The sequence below is a fragment of the Gavia stellata genome, chromosome 29 (genome assembly GCF_030936135.1).
Source record: "Gavia stellata isolate bGavSte3 chromosome 29, bGavSte3.hap2, whole genome shotgun sequence".
In the NCBI taxonomy this organism is placed as follows: Eukaryota; Metazoa; Chordata; class Aves; order Gaviiformes; family Gaviidae; genus Gavia; species Gavia stellata.
The window spans coordinates 1,253,409-1,280,982 of NC_082622.1; the positions used below are offsets into that span (position 1 = coordinate 1,253,409).

General features: G+C 50.4%; 2 protein-coding genes across 2 annotated transcripts; both read left to right on the forward strand.

The window, feature by feature from the left end:
• Window positions 1-30: 30 nt before the first annotated feature.
• Window positions 31-901, forward strand: LSM10 (LSM10, U7 small nuclear RNA associated). The gene is made up of 2 exons (XM_059830933.1): window positions 31-39; window positions 330-901. The coding sequence occupies exon 2, from the start codon at window positions 337-339 to the stop codon at window positions 706-708; it is 372 nt and encodes a 123-aa protein (XP_059686916.1). The 5' UTR covers window positions 31-39; window positions 330-336; the 3' UTR covers window positions 709-901.
• Window positions 902-2,546: 1,645 nt separating this feature from the next.
• On the forward strand, window positions 2,547-27,250 carry STK40 (serine/threonine kinase 40). Its single transcript, XM_059830764.1, has 11 exons — window positions 2,547-2,553; window positions 12,458-12,577; window positions 13,563-13,648; window positions 14,129-14,272; window positions 15,283-15,510; window positions 16,357-16,409; window positions 19,441-19,556; window positions 22,728-22,872; window positions 23,237-23,356; window positions 24,341-24,425; window positions 25,229-27,250. Exons 1-11 carry the CDS (start codon window positions 2,550-2,552, stop codon window positions 25,445-25,447), a joined length of 1,320 nt encoding a protein of 439 aa, XP_059686747.1. The 5' UTR covers window positions 2,547-2,549; the 3' UTR covers window positions 25,448-27,250.
• The last annotated feature ends 324 nt before the right edge of the window (window positions 27,251-27,574 follow it).

The following is a 27,574-nucleotide window of genomic DNA, read 5'->3' on the forward strand; positions in this document are numbered from 1 at the left end:
GGCGAGGGGAGGGGGCGGCGCGGCGGGGGCAGCGCGTGGGTGAGCGTGGGAGGGCGGGTTGTGAGTGCGTGCGAGGGGGGGGCCACGGAGAACGCGAGTGCCCGCTTGGAGAGGGGCGGTGTGCGAGGGGAGCCGGCGGTGAGGACCCCGGTGTGCGGGGGGGGGGGGCACGTGGAGGGTGTGAGTGACTTGGGCGAGGGGCAGCGTGCAAGGGGTGGTGCGTGTGTACGCACACGAGCGTGCGAGGCGAGGAGGGTGGGTTTCCCGGCGGTGCAGAGGTGGGCGCCCAGCCGGGGCGCAGCACGGCGTCTCCCTCTTCCCCGCCACAGCCGCGCGATGGAGGTCAGCCACTCCGTCAAGGAGCGCACCATCGCCGAGAACAGCCTGGTCATCCTGCTGCAGGGCCTGCACGGCCACGTCACCACCGTCGACCTCCGCGACGAGAGCACGGCCACAGGGCGCGTCACCAATGTGGACGCCTTCATGAACGTGCGGCTGGCCGAGGTGACCTTCACGGACAGGCAGGGCACAGTGTCCTGCCTGGATGAGCTCTTTGTGACCGGCAGGAACGTCCGCTACGTCCACATCCCTGACGAGGTGGACATCAGGGCCACCATCGAGCGGCAGCTGCAGGCCATCCACAGGGTCCGCTACTTTGGGGGCCGCGACAAGGGCAGGAAGGAGTTCCCTCGTGCCAAGCACAAGTGAGCCCCCGGCGCTGCCCACGGCCCTGCCTGCAGCAGGGCCGGGATGGACCTGCCCCTTTGACCAGACTGACACCCACCTCTGCACCTGGCCCTGGACATCCCGCCCAGGGACTTGGGACTCCGCTGCTCCCCTAGCTGGTACCTGCAGGGGAGCAGAGTTATTCTTTTTTAATTAATAACCCCGTTTAAAAGGGTCTGTGATCTCTCAGCTTGTTTCCTGTTCCATTGGCAGCCACTCGTGTCCTTCCTCTGATGGCCAAACAAAGCCCTTTTGGCCAAAGCCACAGCCTGGGCTTGTTCAGCCGCAGTCTCCCGTAGCCATCCTGCTGCCTGCAGCTTTGCCTTCCCCTGCCTGTGGAGGCCAGGACCCTGCTGCTGCTGGCATCGCTGCCTGCAGGAGCCAGAGACACTGGTCTTGAGCTGGGGAGGGGGCTGGTTGTGGTCTGACCTCTCAGCTTCCTGCTAGACAGGCGCTGTTCTGAAAGTGTTTAACGGGAAGAGGGTGAGACAAATGTCCATCCAGAGCGGAGCGGACTGAGCTCAGAGGGGAAAGGGCAGCACCATCTGCCTGGAAAAGCACAAAGGTGTTTCACCCAGGACATGGGGAATGCTGCTGCCACCATCTCGTCTGCTTCCCTGCTCCTCTGTCACCCTCCCCAAAGCTCTGCAGTGCTTCCTCAGTCCCCTGCCTGTCTGCTGAAAGCACTGCACGGCCAACAGATGACTTCATCCTGTTTCTGCAGGGATCTCTTTGTTACCCAGTCCGGCCTCCTCTGAGACGAAGCTCGGTGGCTCTCCCTCGATGCGTGCAGTTTGCACAGCTGTAGTTCTGGGTGCCTCGCTGGAGCGGCCAGCAGCTCTGGGGCAGCCCTGAGAGCAGCACTGTGGCTTTGCTGTCCCCCGAAGAGCTGCTCAGGTGGAGGCTGGGGTGATTTTTAAGACCTCGCATGTAAGAAACTGCACCTGATGAGGGGCTGCGAGTCCTTACAACACCCAGGGGCGGGCTGGGGACGCCTCCAGCCACGGGAGCGGCTCATGGTGCTGTCTGCGTGGGCACTGGGGAGGCTGCTCGGGCAGGAGGAGTTCGGAGAGATACCATGGACTGGGTTCCCGCTGGGGAGACGAGCCCAGGGAGCGGAGTGCTGCAGGCCCCGTGCCCCCGCTGCGAGGCCCGGCCCTCACGGCCTCCTGCCGGGCAGGCCTGTGCTGCGGGGCAGGGCCCCGGTGCCCCGGGCAGGGCCTGGCTGGCGGAGCAGGGCCTGGCTGGCGGAGCAGGGCCTGGCTGGCGGAGCAGGGCCTGGCTGGCGGGGCAGGGCCTGCTGTCGCAGCGGCTCTGGCGGCCCCGCGGGTGGCTCAGGGGCACAGCGGCCTGTGGTGCCGCCCTGCCCGGGCGGGGCTTCCCGGGAGAGCACCCGCCTCTCCTCCAATCACGGCGCGTTCGAATCTCCCGCTTGCCCACCAACCCGCTTTGCCGTGCAGCGCCGGCCGGAGCAGGAGCCAATCGGTGGAGGGAGTCGTCCCGCCCCAGCCAATCAGCCTTCGCTTCTTGCCTCCTTCTCGTCTCCGCGCCTCATCCAATGAAAGTCTGCCGCAAATATCCCCTCCCAGCCCCCGGGCTCTCCCCCAATCACAGCCCGCACTGGCTTAGCCGGCCAATCAGCGTCGCCCCTCCCCGCGGCCCCGCCGCCATCTCTGCGGCGGCCAGGAGGCGGGACGGTGGCGGTGGGCGGTGGCGCGTGCGTCACTTCCGTTGTCAGGTGGCCGCCGCCGCGGAGCGGAGCGCAGGCCGCGGCCGGGCGTGGGGCTGCGGGAGCCGCCGGCGGCCGCGCCGGCCCCGGGGCCATGGGTGAGCGGGGACGGGCGGGCGAGTCGGGTCCCAGGGCCGCTCCCGGTCCTGCCGTGTGAGGGGGTGGGCGGCCCGGGCGCCGCAGCCGGGAGGCGCCGCCGACAGCCCCGTCCGTGCGGGGCCGGGCCGGGCGCTGCGCGGAGCCGCTTCGTTCGTACTAATTCTGCGCTGGGCCCCGGTGGAGGCTTCGCCGCGTGGTCCGGGGCTGGCAGCCTGCGGGTGCCCCGCCGCCCCGCGGGGCCTCCGGGGCAGCGCCCTGCCGGCGGCCTGTCCCAGGGCGGCGGGTGCCGTCGGGCCGGCTCTTGGGGCCACGACTGGGCCGGGCCGGCGGAGCCCCCCCGCTGCCGGTAGCTCGGGAGGGGCCCGGGCTCCCTGCCCTGGCGTCCGGGCGCGCCGGTGGCGGCCGCCGCGCCGGTCCCCGCGCGTGTGCGGTAGCCGCGGACCGCCGTGAGGGCCTCCGGGGCGGGTCAGCTGCTGGCCGCTCTGGGGAGCCTTCCCCGGGGGGGCGGCCCGGCCGGTCTCTGTGCTGCCGGTGCACCGGCCGCAGGCCGCTCACCAGCGAAGGGTGGGATTTTGTGTAGCGGGGCGTGTGTACGCGGCTGGGCTTGGAAATACGGCTCAGTGAAACTCCCGCGTCACCTTCTTCCCTGTAACAGCGCTGGGGGGGTTTGGGCTTTGTGGACCCTTCGCTATTTTCGCAGCGCACTGACCAGTTCGGGGCTTGCGGAGGGGGCAGACAGCTTGTGCTGGGTGCTGATTTCACTTTCAGTCTGGGCAGGAATTTCTTAATTTAGTAGTTTCAGACCTCTGTTCTGAGGAGGAGTCTCGTGTGTCTCAGCAGTGAGTAGTTGAAGGTTGTACCTCCAAGTGAGAATGAGTAAGACCATAAAGTATTACAGCCGGAGCTAGCTACAGAAACCTCTCCCGTCCTCCCTGTGTGAGCTCACCTGAAGAAGATAAGGAGGTATGCTTTGGGGTTTCCTGCATCCGGAACCTGTTTCTGCTACCTGTTGGCTTTGGCTGTGGCCTTTGGGAGCTTCACTGCCGCAATACGTGAAAGCGTTAAAGGTCTCACACGCTGCTGTTGGAAGGAGCCCATGGCACGGCCTCTTTGCCCCATAGCTCCTCTCCCTGACACGAGGGGTTTGGGGCTTGTCTTGTTCATGGCCAACTGCTCCTTCCTCCTGCCGTGGCTGCGGACGGAATGTGCTGCGCTGGTGTTGATGATTCAGTTTTTTGCTGGTTTAGAGTCTTAATGTGTAGGGTTAAGATATACTGCTACGTATAGGCGTGCTAGGCATCTTAGGCTGTCCGGTGTGGTGGGGCTGAGCTGCCGCCCGCCTGCTGCGGGACAACGGGCTCCCTTTGGGGCAGAAGGGACATGAGCTGGGCGCAGGCAGAGGATGGGTTCACAGGGTGTCTGCAGCCCAGGTGGGGTGTAACTTGAGGGATGGGGCAGAGTAAGGCTTACCTGCTGGCAAATGGCCCTGGGCCAGTAGCGGTCGGGATGCAGGACGTGTTTCCGCGATGCTGGAGTGTTTGTGCTACATCCTTTTATTGTTTCTCCGTGGCATCCGCGCTGATGGTTTGGTCACATAAATGCATTACTTAAAAGCCCCCTCATGTTCAGCTGCTTTTTATCCTCAGGATATTACAGAATCATCTGCTTTTGAAACCACACAGAGGGAAGCCTTGCAGGCACTTAGCTGCTGTTTGATTAAGGACAACCCTATTGATTTTGTCTGAGCTGCCCACTGTGCTTAGTCTAAATAAGGGACGTGTTATCTGTCTGCAGAGGCTCGGCGGTGCTTCGGACTTGTACAGTGTGCACCTCACCTGTGCCTGGGATTTCTCCAGCTGGGAGCTCTTGCTAGACCGGGGGAGGCTCTGTGCCCATTGTAATTTTCTATGTGAACCAGTCTTTTTTTGTTAGCCAGGTACACATTTGTGGACTTACGGTGTCTGTCAGTGTGCTTTCACGCTACAAATGATAGTAACATTAGCATGGCAGTATATGTAGAGAACTTAAATATGTTTCTTTCTGTCTAGTTAGGGCTAGATGAGCAGATTATTGTTAAAAACAGCAACCACACCTCACTGTAAAGAAAGTGTCAGCACGTGTGTGAGTCATGCAGTAATCTTTGTGCGCATGAGGAAAGTCCTGCTGCAGTGGATTTATGGAATATTAAATGTACATAGTAACGAATAATAAAATCTCGTAATACAACACACATCTCACCTGATGGTGATTTTAAAGGCAATGACTGCCTGACTTCATGGGAGCAGCCTGAGGTCAGGAACTCATGCACCGGGCTCTGTGCTGGGAGAGCGATGCAGTGTCAGGTGCTGTCAGCGTGTGCTGTTGGATTTCCAGGCTCTTCTCCTGTGCCGTGCCCTTGCCGTGAGGATGTTGGGCTGGAGCAGGGATTTTTCCTGGTGGATGTAGCCCGTGCTTCAGCACGAAATGGTTAAGCTGAAGTTGGTGTTTATGTAACCAAAGAGGGAACTCCCAGAGATGAGTCCTTGGCTATCTCATGTGTTGATGCATCAGAACGGTTTAAAGAAAGCCCAGCTTGTTGCCTGCTTGCACTGTAATTACGTTACTGGAATCCTGTGTTTCAGAGTTTCCCTGCCTGCCTGGGGGGGGCAGGAAGGAATTTGCTTTCCCTGGTGTATGACTTGGACTGTGGAAGCCTTTTTTTGTCCCTGAGAAGTTGGAGATTGGCCACAGCTAGATGTGGGATGTAGGCAAGGTGTACTGGGCTTCCTTTTAGCACTATGTCCTCTCAAGTGCTGGCTGTGCCTTGCTCATGTACCTGGGATTAAACTAATCAGCAGGTTGGCCTGAGGAAGGAGGTTTTCTAGTGGGTCGGTTCAGCGGGGGCTGCCAGAGGTGTTTGTGTCTCCCAGCTTGCGAAGCACAGCTTGCTCTGTGAGGTCATGCTTCACCAGGTGCCTTCCGGACGGCATGGGGGTGCCCCAGGGCCTCGGGATTCTTCCTTCTCCTTTGGTTAGGGAAACTCTGCGTCTGCTTTTGAGTGAACTTCTCGCTTAGGGAAGAAGCTTGAATGAGTCTCTGCGCGTTTCCAAGAAATCTGTGAGTCAGGGCTTCTCTGTTTCTGGAGAAGGCTTCCCTTCCCGGAAGGACTCGCACAGCGGTACATGGGTTGCACTGGTGGCTCTGAGTCATCTGATGGGCTTTTTTTATTATTATTACTTCTCTTACAGAATGGTTACACTTCCAAAGCCTTTGGTAAAGTTAATGTTCCTGTATAGTGAATCTACCACAGTGCTGTGCAGAGGGAGAGGAGCCCGCCCCAGCTGCCCCGTGCCCGGCTGCAGCAGCTCCTCCTTCCCACACGCCTGCTTTGCTTGGGGTGTACCTAACAAACACTCCCTGTAATCCCCCAGCCAGTGACTCCTCTGCAGGCCTGGCTGATCCAAACTCTGCTGGTCCTCAGGGAAGCTTCTCCAATGGGAATCAAGCCTCTGTCCCTGGGAGTGCTGATGACTTGGGTCTGAGCTGTCCCTAGCCGGGTTTGCCCAGGGAAGGTGTGTGGCAACGCTCCGGGATCACCGCTTCTCGCAGCAACACCAGCCTGCTTGTTCCTGTGCAGGGAAGCTGGACCATACTCGAGGTTTTACTCATTTAATGTTAGTGTTCATGTAGGTTTTTAGGTCATGTCCAACATCGCTTCTCATGACTGGAATTTGCCATGAGCCAGGCTTAAATGTGAACTTTGATTAATCATCACTGATAAATAGTTCCCACTGTGTTATTTAGGTGGTAAAAGGTGCAGCCTGACAAGGTTCATTTGAATCAATTTTTTTAGCTTCATTTTTGCAAAAGCTGAGGCCTGCGCTGGCTGAGAGGAGAGTGGACAGGACGAGCGGGACAAAAGCCTTTGGACTGGGTCTCCAGCTTCATCCCAAATGCTGCAGCGTTTGGCTCCCGGAAGAGAAAGTTGGGCAGAAATGCTGCTGTATTGGGCAGCAGGTCTTGTCCCATCTCGGCTGGGAGATGGATAATTCACAAGTACGGAGCAATACTGTGCTTCCCTGGGCAGCTGAGTGCTTGTCAGGCCCGACTGCGGTGCCGCCTCTTCGCCATGGAGGTTTCGAGCCTGGTGACGAAGCCTGCGGGGAGTGGTGATTCATTTGTCCTGTGCAGACACCTGAGTCGGCACCCTGGCAGCCCTGCCTGCAACTCCTGTGCAGCCCTGTCTTGTTTCCACCTGCAGCGTTTCCAGGTCAGGAGCGATGGGCAGGTTTCAGGTGCTGGTGGCAGGGCGAGCGGGAGCAGCCGCAGCTCAGCTCTTTCGGCTGCCTGGGAGCGGCTCTCCTGCGGTACCTGGGCTCCCAGAGGCAGGTTTCCTTTAACGGTGAGAGCTCCTTGGTGAAGGAGCTTGTCCTTGATGGCCCTGAACTTCCAGCAGACGCTGGTGGGCTCCGTTGTCTGCTGCTGGTTCCCAGCTGCCAGCTCATCCCATTGCCTTACTTGCAGAGACCAGCTTGCTTGTAGCAGTGGGGTAGGACACCTTCGGGGTTGTGAGTCATCACACTAGGAAGTGTAAATACCAACTAACTCGTTTTGTCCCCTTGTTGCAAGATAAAACAACAGAAAGCATTGTGGAGGTTGTATCAGCTGCTCCAGTGTCTTAACTAGTTTCTGTGCTGCTGAGTAATCCTGTTAACGCCCCAAAGGTACTTTTTTTTTTTCCTGCTCCAGCTATTAGCTGTGGCTGCTGGACTGCAGGACCTGCTTGTTCTTTAATCTGAGATGAAAAGGTCAGTTTCCTCCTCTCTTGTTTTTCTTTGTTATGCTGGGCATTGGAACATCATGCAGTAATTCAGGAATTAGACAATTTCCTTAAGCTACATAATTAAAAGATGTTACATCTAGGTCTCCAAATTATTTGATTAGCAATCCTATTAAAGTCATAGCTAGCACAGTAAGAAGCTTTAGACACTTCTTCAGTAAGATGTTTGGTATATTGCATGCATCACATTAAAATTCTTAAGTAATGAATTTTTGTGCTAGACTTGTAACTTCATTGTCTGTGTGAGAGAGAGCATTTTTGTTACAGATGGTGGGACAGGGAGCGGGGGTGGTTTGATTCAGTTTGTACAGTTTGGTTTCGGGGAAAGGGGGTGGTGAACCCACCGCATCAGTATCTAACGGTCCTGTCCTTAGGATGGAGTGTTTTAAGGGATAAGTGGTTTTGTTCTGGTTCTTTGCAGAAATGTTGGATGCTCTCTCTTGAGACTGATCCTGCTGATGTTAAAATTATTTTTTTTTCAGTCGTAAGAATTGGAAAGTCCCAGCTGTCTGTGGGGCTGCCTGTAGACAGAGGCATTGCTGCAGGGGCTGGGGAGATGCTCTTCGCCCTTACGAGGCTCACCACCTCTTATGGAAATGTTCTAAATTCTCAACTTTAGGCTATTTTAAATCTCAGCTCTGCTGCAGCATAACCAGTTTGTGCGTGGGACTCCACTTACTGCTTATTTGCCCTCTGCTCATTGTGTGTGAAGAGAAAATCCTCGTGCGATGCAGTAAATCGCCTCATGTGCTCTGAGCAAGCCTGTCCTGGGAAGGCTCGGCTGCTCCCGCGGCACTAGCAGCAGGACACGAAGAAGCAGCTCCTTTGCTGTTGGAACGTGTTAGGTGGAGGAGCAGTGATGCTGCCAGTGTCGCTCCAGCTGAGCTGAGCGGGGCTGGCAGGGCTCCTGCGGCCAGCGCGTGTCCGGGGGCCGGTGGTGCCTGCAGCGAGGCCGGGGATGCTCCGGGGCCCGTGGCGGGATGGCAGGTGGCTTCAGCACACGCTGCTTGTGGGACGGGACCCCCGTCTCGCAATGGGTCCCCCTCTGGGTCTGAGTGCTAAGGGCTGCTGTGGCCTCGTGTTTCCGCTTACAGCTGCACAGTCATTTTAAGCCGTCCAGTGTATTGTCTGGCTTTTGTCTAAAACTTAGCTAATGCTTGTTCTTCCAGCATGTAGTTCAGCCGTTGGTGTCTAAGCAATACCAGCTTCATGTTGTGAGTACTTCTAGTAGTGAAGCCCCTTGAAATCAGAGCTTTCTATCAGCCCAGCTCAAGCCAAGATTAAATGAACTTGCAGGTAGAGAAGACCCGCTGGCTCCGTGGGGGAAAGCCTCCTGCATTGCTATTCTTGGGGTTTTTTAAGATTTTTTTCCTTAAACCCTGTCTCAAAATACTGTTCTTAGCTCTATGCCTAGTGGATGGCCACTCGTTCTGCAGGAGGCTTACACAAGGAAGTCCGTGCCCTTTTGACCAATTTCCTTGCTCTAATTGGGGTTACACAATGTGCAGAAAAGGGAAGAATCTTCCCGCTTTTTCACAGCAGCTGCCCCCAGCATTCTTCCTTTTGCTCTGGGACCTTTGTTCCAGTCTCGGAGGAACCTGAAGTGCTCGTCTGTAAACCCGCTGGGTGCTGCTGAGGGCCCCCTGGGATTTTTGGTGGGTTCTGCCACCCTCACGGTGCAGGCCAAGCAGCAGGAACCGAGCAGAGAGATTGGGTAGACAATGCCGTGAGTGGCACAGCATTGTCTTTGATAGTTGAGTACCCATTTATATTGGTGTTTTTCTCGCTTGCTTTTACAAGTCTTCTGTGACGGGGCTGTGATATTTAAGTCGGTGGATGTCCTTTAAGCAGCGGCAGGGCTGCAGCACCTCCGCTCGCTCAGCACCAAGACGACTCATACCGAAAGTGCTGGCTAGCTGGTGCACGGGTGAGCGGGCTGCCTGCGCGCCGTCGGCACAGGCCTGCCTGACCAAGGCGTCCTGCTGCCTAGAGCAGGGCTCTGAACGTTGTTCATCCAAGTATAAATAGCTTTGGAACTTTAATTCAGAAGGATCTTCAGCAGTCTTTGCAGCTCCTCCAGGACCAGCTGATAGTACTGTGTTGTGTTTTGGGTGGTGTTGGGAGTTTGGTTCCCATATCCCAAACGTTTCTTGTGCATCTAACTGGATACTGGTAAAGTAAACCTGCTTGGATTAACAGATGTGTAACACGTGCAATATCTGAGGGTTAAACTTCAAGCATTTGGTAGAGGTGGTGGTATAGATTCAATTCTGGAGTGTCTGATTTAAATCCTAAATTTCTCCTTTTTAATGGGACCAGATGAACTATTAAGCAGCACTGAATTTAAGTTGAATTAGTCTGATTATTTTTTTGAGGCCAAATATAAATTGTAAAGAAGAATTGACTTGCAGTGGGGATTTGATAAGAATAAAATTCAATGTATTCTTCTTTGCCTTTTGCAGAAATTGTTCTGTTCAAGTCCAAACTTTAAGCATTAATTCTTACCATGATTAAGAATTGCTTCCAGTGGTGAAGATTCTGTTGTGGCACTGTTGCTAACTTGAGTGTATTTAAGCTACTGTTAAGAACAGGCAACCTAGTACAATGTGGTGGAGGTTAAAATGGAGAACATGATTGTTTCTGCTCTGAAGGTCTGTCTTGCATCACAAAATGCCTTTTGAGACCGTTGACGCTTGTACTTGTCTTGCTGTGTAGGGCCGTGCGCCTGTGACTCTTTGGGGACTGAACTTCAAGAGCCCTTTTATTCTCTCACATGGTATCGGGAGCTTCAGGCCTTTTTCTAAGCCAAAATAAACACAGATGTTTCAAGCTGCAGAAGTTTTGGTGCATACCACGTTATCGTAATCAAGAATAATCCAGAACCACAGCATCAAGTGTATTTCGTTTCGCATTACAGAGTCCTCGACCTTTCGACCATCCAGCCTTCTCCAAGGTGATGACTCCTGTCTCCTGAGACGTTGGAAAACCTAGTTTGGAAGAAGAGTAAAGATACAGTTGATGCTGAACTACGTGAGTCCTCAGATTATTTTGTTTACGATAACGCCGTTTGCACCAGTGATTTCTATCCAGCTCGGATTGCACAACGGTCATTATCTCAGAGTTTCTGTGCAGTGGGGTTTCTCCAGTGGAAATGTTACTCATATGTTTCCAACAGGGATGACGATGTTGCAAGGAGTGGAGAATTTTAAAAGGCACAATCAAGTATTAGGTCAGGGATGCAGAATGAACAGAACAGGGAGCATACGGCACTCAGGACTTTGTTCTGTTCAACTAGTTGGGCCTGGTAACACTTCTCTGTCAGAGCTCCGAACGGCTGGTGGAAGCCAGTAGTGCAGGGATGTGGAGTCTGCTGTAGACTTCTCACCTTATCTCTCTTGCTATCTCTGATCTTGGTGACAGGTACTGTGAGATGAATTAATGCAATGAGATCATGCTTGTGTCCACAGAAAGGGTGGGACTGCCGGAGGGTAAACTTCACTCAAAGTATGGTGATTTATCAGTCTCTTACGTGGTGAAACAGTGGGACTTTTTTAAAGCAAATAAGTACAACCCAAAAATATTTTCCCAGTCTGCTGTAGTAACCTCTTAGGGAAGACTACTGGGGCTTGGTTTTGACTTGCTCAGAGTAAGAAAACGGATCTGTGCTTATTCCTCCTCTCCCTGCCCCCCTCAAAAAAAAATAATCATCTTTGAAACACTAGACCACGAGCATTTAATGTCTAGATATTTTTGAAAGTCTTTGAAACTATTTTCCAAGAGAGAAAGGTGAAGAGGAGGTGTACTGGGAACAAAACTTGAGTTTGATGGAACTGATTTATGGTTGCAGTGAGCATGCAGCGCATGAAGGCTAGCCCGGCAGCAAACATAATAGGTTCTTTTCCGGCTAAACTGAAACAAGACTTTTCTTTGGGGAAGAGTGTTTTAGTCACAGAGACTTGAATTTATTTGGCCCTTTAGGTATTGGTTCTGCAATACCACCTCGAATTCTCTTTAGATTTCTGAGCAGCAGCAAATGCATGTTGGAAATCAGATTTTCTGAAATACCTGAACAAGTAGGAGTTAGTCAAACTTTTAGTTGTTTGTGCTGAATTGTAGGGGTGTGTGGACCTTAAATAAATACTTGGATGCAAAGCATGAGACTTGCATTTAATAGATTAAATTGTTCTTTTCACGGAGTGGTAGTGCAAGAGAGCACATGTATTGGCACCACAGTGTTTCCTTTCATTGGAATATCCATTAAAGGCAGGTAATAGTGTGTTAATTCTAAACAAAGCATCACTTCCTTCATGTGGAGACTGAAGCGATAGAGTTGTAGATGCTGGTCTCAAATTGCACGTGTTCAACTCAATCCAGCTGCATTGGAGGTAGGTAGATGGAGACATAATGAAGAAGTTAAAGCCTAAAGAGGTACACGGAGAGAGAGAGGGAACTTCTTTTAAGACTAAAAATAAATTTTTGAAAAAATCGTTATTAAATGAACTGATTCTCACAATAACTAACACGTTTCAGTCTTCTATGCCCTTGCTGGGAAAGGTGAAAAATATTGTTTGGTTTTATGGTCAGTTAGTTTCGTGCATTCTTGGCTGTTCGAGGAACGGACTTGAGCCTTCTGAGTTACTTGGTGAGCTGGCTGCGATGCCTAGTGGGAAGTCTGCCATGAAGGAACCCACAAAAGTCCATAGGCTGAATCAGAAGTAGACACCTATACAAAAGGATAGCTTAGGCATTTTCTTTCAGAGTTTTTTGGAATATGTTAAGCTGCAAACTTGTTTTTGCTGTAAAACAAGCTTTAATTATTTTGACTTGTTCCCACTATGTCTCTCAGACAACTGTTCTAGGAAATGTTGCTTTGAATAATGAGGCTGATTTATACCTTCAAAAATGCGTTAAGCCTCCAACCCACAACTGGTCTATCAGTAATGAGCCATAGCTTTTTTTGTAGAAACACAAGTAGGCAGAGACATGAATGCATCAGTAGGTGAAAGCCTTCCAGTATGAACTAAGGGGTAATGTAAGAAATTAACTCAATTGCTCATCAAATGTGGTCTTCTTTCTCTTTCAAGAGCCAAGGATGAAGCGGCGAGCATCAGACAGAGGAGCTGGGGAAACATCCACTAAGGCAAAAGCTCTTTGTACAGGGATTTCTGGAAATAATGCCAAGAGAGCAGGCCCTTTTATACTAGGTAAGCAGGAAGGGTTTTCTTCTTCAGTTTTCAAGGTAGCTACTGATTGCAAAACTGAAAATAAAAGGCACCGTGAAATGAGGCAAAGCAGATGTGTAATTTAGCATCTTACCTCAGAGTGCAATTCACTTGATGTAGTAGAGCAGCAGCCCTTGGAGCTTCTGCAGCTAGTCAAGCTAAGGAGATTTGTAATGCTAATATAGCAAGGCAGGCATGGCTTTTAAGATAAATACGAGCCCTTGGTTTTACCCTTTTTTTTAACTACATTCTTAAACTTCGTTGAAGAGCAAATACATTCAGGGGGCTTTTTGGTTAGAGCTCTGGGGAGGTGTTCAACGCAGCTTGCCTGGAATATGCTATCAGATCAGCATGCAGGCAACTTAATAAAGCACTAGTCGTCATTATAAGTGGTATGTGCCAAGGCAAGACCGCTCTGCTAGCTTTGGAGAGCTGCTAGAATAGTTGTTAGTTCAGAACTAGTTATATAAACTGTCAAAGCCATGATGGACTTCACAGTGGAAACCAATGCATAATCAATTGGAAGCTGATTGATTTAAACTGGAGAGTGGAGACTGTATGTTAACTTCAAATTTGGACTAATCTGCGTACCTGAGCAGTCCCTGCAGAGGTGGCAGTTGTGTTCAGAGGTGTGGTAGTAGCAGTTGCCATGGGTGTTGCTAGTAAATGTAAAAGCCGTATGGTTCAGGCATGCAGAAATTTGAATTTCTGAAAACAACTGTGCCCTGTGTGGGTTTTTGTTAAATGTTTCTCCAGTGAACAAATGAAACATTGTCCAAGAAGGTTTCAGAGTCCAATACCCTTTTTCTCTTTAGATTGTAATTTGTGGAAACGCACTTAGTCTCCTGAAAAAAAGGAACTTAGTTTAAACTAATGTAAACTGCATGACACTTGCATACTGATGTAACCCTGAATTAGTCATTGCTGCTTAAAGGAAAACAAGTCTGTTTTTGCTTTGTGCTGTTAGGTCCACGTTTAGGTAACTCCCCTGTGCCAAGTATTGTTCAGTGTTTGGCAAGAAAGGATGGGACAGATGACTTTTATCAGCTAAAGGTAAGCAAACGCAGGGCTTCCAGATCTTCAGGGCTCTTTAGCTCTCGCGACAGAAGTGCTCACAGTAGTGCGTGGTATAGGCCGAACCGGTGCACTGTCAGAAATGGCTGCTGGAACTTCCCCTCAGTGGGGCAGTTATGCCAGGCGTAGATCTGGTGTCAAGATTAGCCCTGAGACGAGGCCTCTGGGGCTGCTGTGCTGCTCTCCTGGAGCCCTCTGATCTGCTCTGCTGTGCCTGAAATGGGGGTGGATCCAGGGGGAAAACTCACATGGGATATTTGCAAAAAGCCACCTGAGCAGCTTTTCTGTGTTAATCAAGCTCATGCTATGCATTCTGCACAGATATTAGTTCAAACAGGTTTGTGGCAAGTATGCAAACATCAGAGCAATTACATCAGCTGTTAAACACACGTGAATACCTAAAATGTGAGAGAGGTTTGGGGGCATTTGGCTGTAAAGGTCTTTTCCCTTTTCCTGAAGATTCTCACCTTAGAAGAAAGGGGTGATAAAGGAATAGAAACCCAGGAAGAACGACAGGGCAAGATGCTGCTGCACACTGAGTATTCTCTCCTTTCCCTGCTCCACAACCAGGAAGGAGTGGTTCATCATCACGGGCTCTTTCAGGTACTGCTGGTCACCATCCGGGTTGGGGGAATGCCAGTACTGCTCTTGGCTTGAGCTGCTTTTGTTTAATGTACAGTTTGTGCTGACCCCCCATTCTTGTGTGTAAAGAATTATCAGCACACCACTGAGATTAACCGCTGCGGCTGCTTCAAACAAGCAAGTTTGTGGCAGGGGCTTTTGAGAGTTAAGTGGGATGTAACAGGGTTTGGGATTTGGGAAATGTGAGAACATTCAAAGATTCAAAGGGACAGGCACTCAGTAGCATCCCCTTCAAGTAGGAAAATAGCTGCTTCACTGGCAAATTAATTGGTGCCCAGAGAGCACCCTTTAGAATTGAATTTATGCTTTCCAGTCTCCATACTGTTTTATGATGACTTGTAAGAGGGGACAAATTGCCAAGAAACTGTTTCAGCAAGTTAAACTAGGCAATGTGCTGATCAATGTCTCACATGATTGCACTGCTCTTAACACCTTCAGATGTTTATGGATATGATGGGCTGATAGGAATTACTGGTTTGGATGTTGGTATTGCCTTGTTTGCTGGTTAAATTTTGTCAACAGACTTTTCACTTGGGGCCATCTGTACTATGTCTTAAGCCAAATGTCCAACTCGGCTATATCCTGTTTAATGTTACGGAAGAACTGCTAATGGTGTCTTAAGACTCTTTTTTTTCTTCTCATTATTAATGTGTTGGATCCCTACTATTCACAGAGTCCGTACCACTGTAGAGTTTTTCCAGGTTTTATCCGAAGGTGTCTGTATGTATGTAAACGGTATCAGTGCTGACATATGCATATAGTCAAACATTATAGACTTTCTCTGGGTTCTTTAAGTAGAGATCATGTATCTTCTTTCTGAAATCCCAACTCGGGGCAAAGATCAAGCACTATGATTGCATTTGCTTATTTTGAGATCACCATGTAGTTATTTATTCTCTAGTGCTCTATATGTAAGTACATATGCCCAGATACCTTCCTGAACTATTGCTCATTTGTTTGCTTCCCCGTAGGACCGAGCTTGTGAAATTATAGAAGATCTAGAAGCCAACAGAATGGTCAGAAAAATGAAGAAGCGCATTTGTCTTGTCTTAGACTGTCTCTGTGCTCATGATTTCAGTGACAAAACAGCAGATCTGATCAATCTGCAGCATTATGTCATTAAAGAGAAGAGACTCAGTGAGCGGGAGACGGTAGTGATATTTTATGATGTGGTACGAGTGGTAGAAGCATTACATAAGGTAAGATCTTTGTTATCCCTTTCAGTGCTGGAAGACTGTTTTCCCACGTTAGTATAATAGATGTTTTAAAACTTCCTTGTGCAGGCAGCGGCAAGGTTGCAGAGCATGGATGTTTCAGCTGTTTCCCTGTAACCGTGTTCTGCATAAGACCTCATGCCCCAAGCCGTAAAAGAGCATTCCCTTCCCCTCCCCTCAAGTTTCTCAATGATAATGTAGCATTTGTTGACTGTGGAGAGGGGCCAGCTGGACTGAATGCAGATCAGGTGAACTACAGTGTTACTAACCTCAGAAAGGGGTGATTGAAGAGGAGAGCAGAGGCTAATCAAATGCAGGAAACACTTCAAGCTATTTCCTTTTGAAGCAAAATAAATCACAATATAAGAATTGATTTCTGAGATCAGAACCTCAAGCTGCAAGTTTGAGATCAACGATCTAGAAATTATGGTAACAAAAATAGATTCTGCCAATGTTTTGACTTCTTACCCTGTGACAAAGGACACCCATCCTTCCTTGGCAGAGCAATGAAGCGTATATCTGTTGAGGAAATGCTCATCATATTTGTCTTACTGAGCCTGGACACTTAAGTTTCAGGCCTCTTCGTTTCAGTCAAGTCTGCCTGTGTGTTCAAAGTAGCAAACTTGCTTGTTCTGTCCTTCTGACCGGAATCGAAAATGAAGTGCACAAAGTACCCAGGATGCAACCTGACTCGAAACCTTGATCTAGGTTATTTCTGAGAATGAAGATGACATGATTTCAAAAGATACCTAGTGCTTTTTTCCAAGTATTAATTTATACTTCTATAACAAATATGCTTTTGGTCATGTTATACTGTTACATATTTTGCAGAAAAATATTGTGCACAGAGACTTGAAACTAGGAAACATGGTGCTAAACAAAAGGTAAGTCTGACGGAGAGCTGCTGTTCTGGCAGTTGTCTTATGTTTCTTCCCTGAAGCAGATTTCTATTAGAAACAAAAATGAAGGCAGCACTTGTTGAGAGCGCTTTTGTGTGAGAAGGGTGAGGGAAGTGGAAGCAGGCTGTGCAAAAATACAAATGCAATTCAAAGTTATATGAGTTAATCTCCAAAAATGAATTAAGCCCAACCTGGATAGTTCACTCTTCCACCAAGCTTAGTGACCCCATAACAGCACTTCTTTTTGGATTCTAACTTCTGAAAACTAAATTTCATAGTAATTCAGAAACATGCAAGAGAAATGCTTTTTTTATGTATTAAAAAAATAAATTAATGTGGTGTTTCTGTTCACATAATTGACTTTCCATTGTGCTAAAGGAATTCCCAACACTGCAGTCTGTACTATAATCACAGCAGTGTTAAATTTGACTGTTGCACTGCTGTGTTTTTGCTAGCAGTAAAATATTTACTTATCTAAACAAAAGTTCTTCTGTCTAGTCTGTATTTGTGCTTGAAAGAGCTTCCTTGTTCCCATTAGCTGGTTTGATGCAAGCCTCGGTTTATAATGTGCTGATGTCCAACATGTCTTGGATGCTGTGCAGGCAAAGGCAGGACCAGCTCTCCCGGAGCAGAGAGCATCAGTGGGATAAGGGTTCAGCACAAGTGAGAGGCAGCTGGTGGTAGCGTGTGCTTGGCTTGGTGGCTCCTTGGAGTTTTTTTTAGTTGTCTTGGGTTGTGTAGTTATTTAGTTGGTAGGCTGGTTGCAGTTCAGATACTCTGCTGTGTCCTTCAATGTTACATTACTGGCTAAATATTTTGCACTAACTTTAAGAATGAGTGGAATTCCTTGTCTTTTCACACTGTCTGGTTTTCTGTGGAATGTATAAAAAAAACTGGAAGGCTTTAGGTCTGCAGGCTTCGAGTCTGTGCAAAGCATGCAGGTTCACTGTGGTCACATCTTGCTTTTTTTCTCCTCCCTAATACTGTTTGAAAGCAAACAGATTTTACCTACTGAGGTTGAACTTCCTAGTGTGTGTGTGTGTGTCCCCACACAGAGCAGCTAGTGGTTTTCAGGGCCACCTGTAAATTGTTTTAAGTTGTTTCTGTAGAGCTGCTTTAAGATAAATCTCTTGTCTTCTGCTTGCTTCTTTGATTCTCCTTCTTGCTAGGAAGAGGCAGACAAAGGTTGCTGTCTTAAAGGGTCCGCCCAGTGCTTCCCTTCTTTCTGGGCAAAGTGTGCAGTGGAGCATCCCACTGATAAAGCTGCACAAGGGGCCCCCACTAGCAGGAAAGGGGAGCTATTTGAAGCTTTGTGAACACACTTGCCAAAGTAATTTTTTGTATTATATGCTATGTTTTCACTTTTTACTAGCAAGACCATCAGCTTTGGTGAGGAAAAACTGTAGCCTCTACAGCAGTGAGTCATATGAAAGGGTGGGTGAGGCGTAAGAATAGATCACCATGGAGAGGACCAGTCATTTGGGCTGATCAGAAATGTTTGTTCTGTTCCAGCCGTGCTCACAAAAGAGCCAGGTCTTTTTTGTTGGTGGGGGAGTGAAGGTAGCTACATACCACTGCAAAGTCCTAACCAGGCACACTGCAGCCTGGGCTAACGAAGATCCCTCAGACCTTGTCCCCTGCGAGATGCAGATGTTAAAACCTCGCAAGGTTTCCAATTAGCCAGGGCAGCAGTTGTATGATTACAGATTAGATCAAATTTCAGTGACTAAACAAAACCAAGCAACCCTGAACACTTTAGTGTCCTTTAGAACACTTAGTCTTTTAAATCTTAACAAATCCTGCAGATTGTTATTCAGCCAGGGAAGTCTCTTGACAGTTGAAGCTAACACTTATTAAACACAAGTCTGCCTGTCTTAATAATCAACTCTCCGTTGCCAACCCACACTTGGTTTTATTTCACTTGTCTGTTAGATTTGCTGGAAATATTTCTTGGTTATTTTGACTGACTTAATTCATACTCTCAGGCGCTAGTTGTGTAATACTTTTCAAGAATATAGAAGTCTTCTAGACAGTGTTTTTTTTTTCTGTTCAGTCCTTTAAGTTGTGTGTTAAAATCCGAATTATCTGAGTGACATGGAAGATTAAATGTGCTAGTAATTTTGTAACGAGCTCACTTTCCCTGGAAAAATTCATTAATTGGAGCTGGCAATACCATAGGGAAGTAGGGGTGTCTTAATACAGAAGTTGCATGTGCCTGCAGTTCTCACCTTTCCTGAAGTACTTCAGTCTAGGAAGTTTTTTGGATGTTGATTAGACTTTCTCTGTTCTGCGTGCTTTCACGTGAAGAGTAGTCCTGCAGATCAGGTAAAACTGCCCCCAGACTCTTGCTGTGAGACTGTTGGGTAATGCAAAAGTGGTTAAACTGAATCTGATCAAAGGTCCTATAGCTCATCTGCTGGTGACGTGTAAGCAAACAGTGCACGGTGGGCAGGCATAGGGCTCTCCTTCTTTAGGGTATTTTCCCTCAGCTTCCAGAAAATGTTGTGTGGAGAAGACGCCTTTAGGAATGGTAGTTGGGAAGTGTAGGAGAGAATCGGCTGCTAAAATAAACTTCTGCTTTCTTAACACTCACATCCTACAATGGTCAGCAAGCACGAAAGTGCAGACCCTGGTGCTGTGCTGCTGGCTAGGGTGCTGTCAGTCTGCCCCAGGAGGCTGGCCAAAAAGCGGCTGCGAGACTGCAAGGTGGGCAAATTACGTGAGCGCCCTGTGCTTACAGCCGCACTTACACATGCCACTCAGGTTGGATGTAGACTTTGTGCATAGCTGGAAAAGAGCTGGACTCTTACTCCGCCTGTAAGAGTCTTGCAGGCCGTGCTGACAGGAGCGGAATCCCTCCCTGTCAGGATGGAGTTGAACTTACAGCTCTGCTTGTCTTTTCCCAGCACTTCAAGCTTCCCAAAAAGCCCCATAGACACACTTCTCTTTTGATGTTAACTTCCTCTGTTTGGCTCATGCAGGTCTTTGTTCACTGATGCCTTGTGATTCTCCCCAGGACTCATCGAATAACCATAACAAACTTCTGTCTTGGAAAGCACCTTGTGAGTGAAGATGACCTGCTGAAAGACCAGCGAGGGAGTCCTGCCTACATCAGCCCAGATGTGCTTAGCGGTAGGCAATCCCCTTCAGCCCTTAGTGGGAGTTCACTGCCCCCACACTTGTTTCATTTATTTGTGGCTCTTGACAATAAACGAAAGCCACCTAGTTCTGTTCCCATACGTAACCTACCTCTTGATGGTTGGACTTGATGATCTTACAGGTCTTTTCCAACCGTAGTGATTCTGTGATTGCCTCTTAATTAGAGTCCAATTATGAGTCGTCATCTGTTTTTCCAACTGAGAAAGTGTGGAGAGAAGGAGCAAGTGTAACTTTTTTCCTTAAGGCTAGTCTGAACTTCAAAGCTAATTAAAAGCTCCCAGCCTGTTCCTAAGTAAGTCCAACTGCAGACGAGATGTTCTGTTTCCCATGTCTGAATCTTGTTCCTGAGGCTTCACTTAAGCTGCAGGTAAATCCTTAGGCCTAAGAGGCATTTGGTCCAAATCCCACCATAATGTCAGTTTATTCCAGGCCATACACTAAGAGGAGCAGTTGCTGCAGCTGCTGCTTGCTTTCAGAAGGTACTGTTGACCCTCTGGGCAGCTTCTGGGCCAGCTGAGAGGAGTTACTTAAAAATAAAGGAATGATGACACCTGGCCAGACCAGCAGTCTGTTCGGGCTGTACCTTGTCTCCAGCAGAGGCCTGAAGTAGAAGTGTGGCAAAGAACAGCTTTCCCTAATGTCCTCCCACCTTTACCTGTTTCCAGTGCACAGGATGTGGTTTCTGCCTGTTTTAGTTGTTTCAGGAGGCTTCTCTTCCATGAGCTCTAAGGTCTGCTACTGTACTAGCTTTCGTGCTGGCCATAGCTGAGCAGGCAGTGGTTGTCCTGTTTGTCAGTGTAGTGACTAAGGCATTGTTTTGGGGGATTTTTTTCTTCTCATCCAGGTGAGCTGGACTAGTGTTGATGGGTACATTTACAGCTGGGACTGCATCTGAAGCATCTCTCTATGTAGACTCCAGTTATAATGCGTTAGCTTATGTTACGAAGTACTTACGAACACAGATGAAATTCCCTTTGGATGGAGCTGAACTGCAGGCTGCAGTCCAAGATCACCCTGAACGCATCCCACCTGCTAAGGGTTATCCATCCGCAGGGCTGAGCTAGCATTAGGATGATGGGAAACTGCCTAAAATTGTGGACAGTAGGTCATCAGCGCCAACTGTTTTCTGGACAAGTGGGCAGTATGTTGGGCAGCACCACTCGCTGGTGTGCATGTAGCCAATGTGAAAGCCAAATCTTTGCCAGTCTATCGCATTTGTTTATGCAAGGATAACATCTAGAATACTGAAAACACCTCTGAAGATTCGAGTTACTCGTTTACAGTATCCCGAGCTATTGTATTTCAGAAATGCCCTCAGAAGGAGCTAGCCTTGAAATTTCCAGACCCAGTGGACTCCCCTCAGTAAGTTTGTTGTCAGGTTTACAAGCAGCAGCAGTAAATGTAGCTGAGCGCTTCCGATGTGATCTGCCAGGCAGGTTCGAGGCTGCTTCCCTCCTGGGCAGGACTAAGCCAGGAAGGGAGCAGAGGCAGGCAGGGAGGTGGAACGTGTGTTTTTTGCAGGCCTTTCCTGTTCTGCAGGATATCCTGAGGCCCCTGTAACCAGATGCATGATATGAGCCAACTGCTCTGCAGGAGCTTGGAGCAGTTGCAACTCAAGTGGCTGGTGTCTGGTAAAGGCTGCATGGAGTTGCTCCTTCCTGCTCGTCCAGGGTACTGTTCTGTCCTGGACTTCAGCCCTGTTACCGTCCCTGCCAGCACAGCTCGGCTGCAAGCACCTGCATTTCCTCTAACGGCTCTCTTGCTGGTGGGTTGACTGGCCTGTCTGTAGTCCACACACCACAAGGTGCTGAACAGGCTGTCCTTGCTGACTTCTGACAGCTGAGGCTGTTCAAGACCCTGCAAGGAGCAGCCTTAGTTACAGGTCTGCATCTTGCGTAGCACCACCTGGACTGACCTTTGGGTGCAATCGCACTGTGCTCCGGCTCTGAGGTCTCTGCGAACAGCCCTTCCCCACAGGGTGTCTGTGCAGCCTGATCCTGTGCTCTTGAAAATGCTGTTCCAAAATGGCTCAGTCTGCAGTTCCCCTCCAAGCATTGAGGGAAAAGTTACTTGAGGACATTCCAGGCTTCACCACCACCTTCAGACTCTGAGCATCCCTCTGTATTGCTAATGCTCCTGTGCAAGAGGAAGCTAAAACGCCTGAAGAATTAATCATTGTTTTAGGTCTCCAGAAGAAGCTGTCTTCTGCTAAGAGATGGCTTGCATTTTATGGCTGCTGAAATGTCACCACAGGAAAAGCTGGAGGAGGAGGGAGAGGTGCCTTTTTTGAGCATATAAAGCAAAGAATAATTAGTACAAATAACAAATGCTGCAGCAGTGACTCACTGCGTGAGTCAGAGGAAGTCATTCCCTCAGTCCTATGCTTTGGTACAGCACTGGAGTTTAATTTTTTGACCCTCATGCATGCTGCTGTTTGCTAATTTATTGTGTGATTGAAGGGGCTTCAAAGCAGCATTTCCATCAAGTGGCTTCCCAGCAGGCTCCAGTGGCTGTGTGCTGCATCTGTCCCGGAGGCAGAGTCCCATCTTGATGGGCTCAATCTGAGCTTAGTCTGCCCTTCTGTGCAAATCTCTGGTGCAGCTGGGGTGGTGAGGTTGGTGTTAGTCTTGGGCCACTGCTCACCTGAGGAGCACTTATGCTGTTCAGGGTTCCTTTCCTGCCTCCCTGTGCCTTGTGCTCACAGGCTCTTAACTTCTTGTCTCCTTTGACCCGGACTCACAGCAAGGTGCGTCTGTGGAGCCTGCGAGGCTCAGGGGCTCCCGGCAGTGACAGTCTGCAGGCATGGCCAAGGGCAGTGAGGTGTGAAGTCCAGCACAGTACGCAGTGGTTCTGATCACGTGGTGCTCTCGGATCACATCAAGGCCATTCAGCAGGGACAGGCCTGCTCTGTAGGGAAAGGGAAGACACTGTGTGTGAAGATGAACAATGTGCTTATTTGCAAAGGATGCACCTTTGAAAGAGGTTCTTAGTGTCTTGCAGTAGGAAGTCTTGAGCGGTTTTGATTAATGCTTAGAAAAAAGGATCACATGCAGAGGTTGCTTCAGTGCCTTCACTGCTGGTGGTGGGCCCCAGAGGTGTGCAGTGTCACAAAGCCTGTTGCTTTTGTCTCCGTGCTCCCTGCAGGACGGCCGTACCGTGGAAAACCCAGTGACATGTGGGCGTTGGGCGTGGTGCTCTTCACCATGCTCTATGGCCAGTTCCCCTTCTACGACAGCATACCTCAGGAGCTTTTCCGCAAAATCAAGGCTGCCGAGTACACCATCCCTGAGTGAGTACAGCCTGTCCCGGGGAGGCCCTTCTCTTAGTGCCTGTGCGGGCGGTGCTCTGGGCCTTACTGGGACAGCCGGAGCTGGAGGGGCTTCAATCAAAGCCCCTGAGGGTCGCAGCAGTACTGAGAACAAAGGCTGTATGCAGTAGACACCAAGGAAGCAGTAGCAGAGCTGGGACATCTTGTGCAAAGGTGAGAAAGGCCCCATGCTGCAGGGACAGGGAATCAACCTTCTGGTTAATTCTGGGGTGTCTCAGAGCAATGGTGGCTCCTGACCTGTGCTCCCAGCATGTCTGTCCTGCTGCTGCCTCTGCCCACATCGGGCACTCGGGCTCTCGGGCTCACCATACATTCTCTCTCCCAGGGATGGACGGGTCTCAGAAAACACTGTGTGCTTGATCCGAAAACTGCTGGTCTTGGATCCGCAGCAGCGTCTGACAGCTTCTGAAGTGCTGGATTCTCTCAGCTCCATCATAGCATCATGGTATGTGCGAGAGGAGAGAGACAGGAACATGGCGTCTCTGGCCACAGGCTGTGTTATTCCAGCTGCAGCCAGCAGACTGCTGCCAAACAGGACACCAGAGGATGATCTGTGAGAACTGCAAAAAAGTCTTTAAATCCTGTGTCTCAACCATCGGTGTCTGCTGATGGATACACCCCGAGTGGCCTGTACAAATGCTTGTCATTGTGACCAAGGTTGGAGTCTGTAAAGTATACAAAACCAGTACTGGGGTACAGGAGGGCCTTTGCTGCTGTACCCCCCTTGTGCTCCCCAGATTTCATTTCTAAATAAAACCTAATGGTCAGGAATATCTTGCGTGTGCAAACAGATGCAGACGCTTCCTGCAAGCTTGTAATTAGCACTGCTTTGTCCATTAAGTAAAAGCAGGCATGAGATCTCTAGAGTGGAGGAGCAGGAGATGCCGTTGCAGGTGGGAACACTACACATGCAGCATGGGGATGCGTTTTGAGGGTAAATCTGACTCCAGGACTGGCATGAAGCAGCTGGGATGAGATTCCAGTAGCACATTCCAGCAGCAATGGATCCTGATGGTGTTTGCTTGGTGCAGCCCTCTCTTGTCAGCCCCGTAACCTTCTGTCTGTGCTGCACAGCATGCCTGGGCAAAGTTCTTGTGCTGCCTGTTGAGTCAGCAGTGAAGTCTGTGATTTTTGGAGCTGTGGCTGTTTTCTCTCCTACCTATGCAAGAGTTAGAGTTCCACATCCTGTTTTAAAAAAAAAAAAAAGAGGCAGCTCTGGGAGTTTTAGCATGACATCCTACCAGGGAAATTGAATTTGGAATAGCATCCTTTAGTAGCAGTAGCTGGTGTGGCATCCAGACAGTGCGGTGCCACACTCGGGTGTCCAGCTGTGGCCAGCCAGGTTGGGATTGCCCTGGCCAGGGTGTTGGGTGAAGGTGGGCAAGCCAGGGCCATGCTCCGGGTCCCTGACGCTGTGTTCTCCCCCCAGGCAGTCTATGTCCTCGCTGAGTGGCCCTTTGCAAGTGGTGCCAGACATCGATGACCAAGTGGCTAACCCTGAAAACCCCCAAGAGGTAGGTTTTCCTACTCTCCACGCAAGTGCTTTTCCGTGCCCCTGTGCCAAGTCTGTAATGGAAAGAGATGACAGCCCCTTGTGCCCCCTGCGCTGGTGAGGGGAGGGCGGTGGGGACCCAGCTGTGGCAGCCGCTCTACGAGGCTGCTGTGTCTGTCACCATCTTGTGTAGCGGAAGGAAAGGCTCATGCTGCTGGGACCAGGAGTCACATCCAGCTGGCCGTGCTGCCTGGAAGTGAGCTCGCTGGCCCCGGATCTGGCTGAGGGGCAGCCCACTATTCTCTGAGCAGCGCTCACTCCCTTGCACGCAGCTGAGAGCTGACATGTGCTGGGAGAGCCGGGAGGAGGTAGCGGTGTTGGCTCAGGCTCCCCGGTGAGTTCTGCGATGGGAGCAAACATCCTGTTTTCTTGCCAGCATATTTTATGTTGGAAGTGGTGACCAGTGACCTCACTGCCTCAGGGACAGCCTTGTAGAAACTTTTGCCTGCGATGCCGCAGTCAGTGTTGCCATTAGAAATCCCTCCGCTGGGCTGGGGGGGGTGTGAGAACTGGGGTCAGACAGCTGCAGCCTCTGACTGTCTGGCAGGGTTGGGGTGAGCTGCGTCAGGACAGAGCCACTGAGGTTTCCAGACCTGTATTCCTGGTGGCACTGGTGACTTGTGGGGAGTCCTGCCTGTATGGCTGGCAGCAGGTCCAGTTCTTGCGTTAAGACTCCAGTTATCCTGTGGTAGCTCAGGACCGTCGGAGAGGAGTTACGGAACCGTTGCTTGTTGCTGTGGCTCTGACGGGGTGGTTTTCTGGCAGGTGAAGGTGACAGAGGAGTGCTCGCAGTATGAGTTCGAGAACTACATGAGGCAGCAGCTGCTCTTGGCTGAGGAGAAGAACACCCTGCATGAGGCCAAGAGCTTCCTACAGAAGCGGCAGTTTGGGAACATCCCCCCTGTGCGACGCCTGGGCCACGACGCCCAGCCCATGAACCCTTTGGACGCAGCCATCCTGGCCCAGAGGTACCTTCGGAAATAGCTTCCCACACGTCTGAGAGCACAAGCGCCATCCTGCAGTCTGCCTTTCACGTCGCCTACCACAGCTCAACAGCAATACCGGTGTCCCGTGATGGAGAATAATGTAGCAATTCTTCTGAGCTCTGTTCAGGGACACACACTCACACTCGCTCTGGAGGGAGAAGACTTTTGAAAAAGCTAGTTTTGGAAGCAGCAACCTCTTGGCATCTTCTGGAATCTGTTTTTTAAATTGAAGCCTCGATGACTAATCTGCTTTTAATCATGACTGTAATCTACCTCTCTTGTCTTTTTAACCATGCTGTTCTCTGGATCGAGCAAAGCCTGTGGGAAAGGAGAAGACTACCAAGGGTGAAGCTGGTTTGCTGGCACAAGAGTCGTGGCTGTGCAGTATGGAGAGTTGGCTGATTGCATTCGCTCCACATGGTTTGAATAAGCTTAGATTTATCAGGGTTTCTTGAAAGGAAGAATTTCTTGAAACCTCCCACTTCCCTTCATCTGCATCAAATCTTTTTCTGTCCTTAACGTGCCACCTGGTTTGGCTGCATTGTCTAACCCTCAGTGGCAGTGTGTGGGCTGCAGCATGCCGAGGCCTTCGTGAGCGGCACAAACAGCCGCCCGGTTACCCGGTGTGACTGCGGGCTGCCCGGGGAGCCTGGCCACCGCCTCAGGCGGGAGTCGTCCTTGCAGGCGATCACTGCAAAGATCGGATCTTGTCTGCAGTTCAGAGGTTTTGCAGGACTCGGCCCGGCGTGGCTTCTGACCTCTTTCCCACCTTTCACTGATTCTTTTAGTTTCATAAGGATTTATGATTTAATCTTATTTTTCAGTAGCTTATCTAAGGTGCAGTTAAAATTGCATTAATTCTGATTTAGCATTTTCACACTTCAGTTGTGGTACAGATATAATATATGAGTTACAATGTGAAAAAGCTTCCCAAAATAATCTGCCTAGAATTAGGAAGGGGCTGGCTGAAGTCTCTACTGTATTTGTTCCCTAGCTTATCTTGCCATCCCAGCCTCGCCACGCAAACCTGGGGCCGCCTCCCCTGTCCCTGCGTGGCCCTGAGGTGGGAGAAGGGTGTCCCGGTTTGTCACCTAATGCCACTGGAAGAGCATTTGCCTGTGCTGAGAACAGGAACGATTGTTTCTGAGCCTCATTTTGTGAACTGGATGCCTGTCTTGCCAGATGAACTGTTCTCGCACAGAGGCCCCAGGGCTCACAGTGCCCCAGCCAGGGCTCCTGCTCAAGGCAGCGGCTCTCCGGCTGCCTCCTTCCCCTGCTCCCGGCTGCTCCCAGCCCTGCGGCAGCTCCCCCATTGCTCTTTCCTGCCAGCCTCCAGCTGGGCGTAAGGAAATGTGTGAGCAGAGATGGGAAAAGCTGCTCTGGCCTTGGGTGTGGGGGCTGGCCCTACTTTTTGGGGCCAGCTCTACCACCCCGGTGAGTGTGGGCCAGGAGCAAGTAGCAGATCTATTTGTAGCGTGTCGTTGCCTTCTCTTGCCCGGGCTGGGGCAGCGGACTGCGTCTAGCCTGGGCCAACCTCCACGTGTCTTTGTGGGGACACAGGGACTGACCTGAAACTCCTTGGCAGTGTCGGGCATTACGTCCTGCCTGCGACCTCGCCAAAGCTGCGTGGCAGCGGGCAGGCAGGGAATTGTGAACACTAATACAGACTAGAACAGTTGCACCAACCCCAGCCAGCTGAGCCAGTAGCCTGAAGTCTTAGCCTTATTTATTTTAAAGATGGTAGGTCTGCCCCATCACCCCCCTTGCCACCAGCAGCAGAGCAGGGACCCCGAGCACCCCTGGGCCCTGGACCCCCAGCTGGGGCCCTGCTCTCTCCATCTGGTTTTCTCCTGTCTTGCTCCACCTCTTTATTTTTTTTTTTTTTTCCCAAAGTTAAAGCAATACTCTGGGGACTCTGCAAGGCTGTATCATACCCAGTATTCCTGCGCACCGGTCGTCGCCAGTAAATCACACTTGTATTAAAGCAAACTGGAAGAGGGGGTGGTGTGGGGAGGGCACGAGTGGCTGGGGGGTGCGTGTGGAGGGGCCGTGCTGCGGGAAGGAGCCTGTTGTAAGAAGAAAAAAAAAAAGAGGAAAAAAATTGTATAAAGACATTATTTTTGTA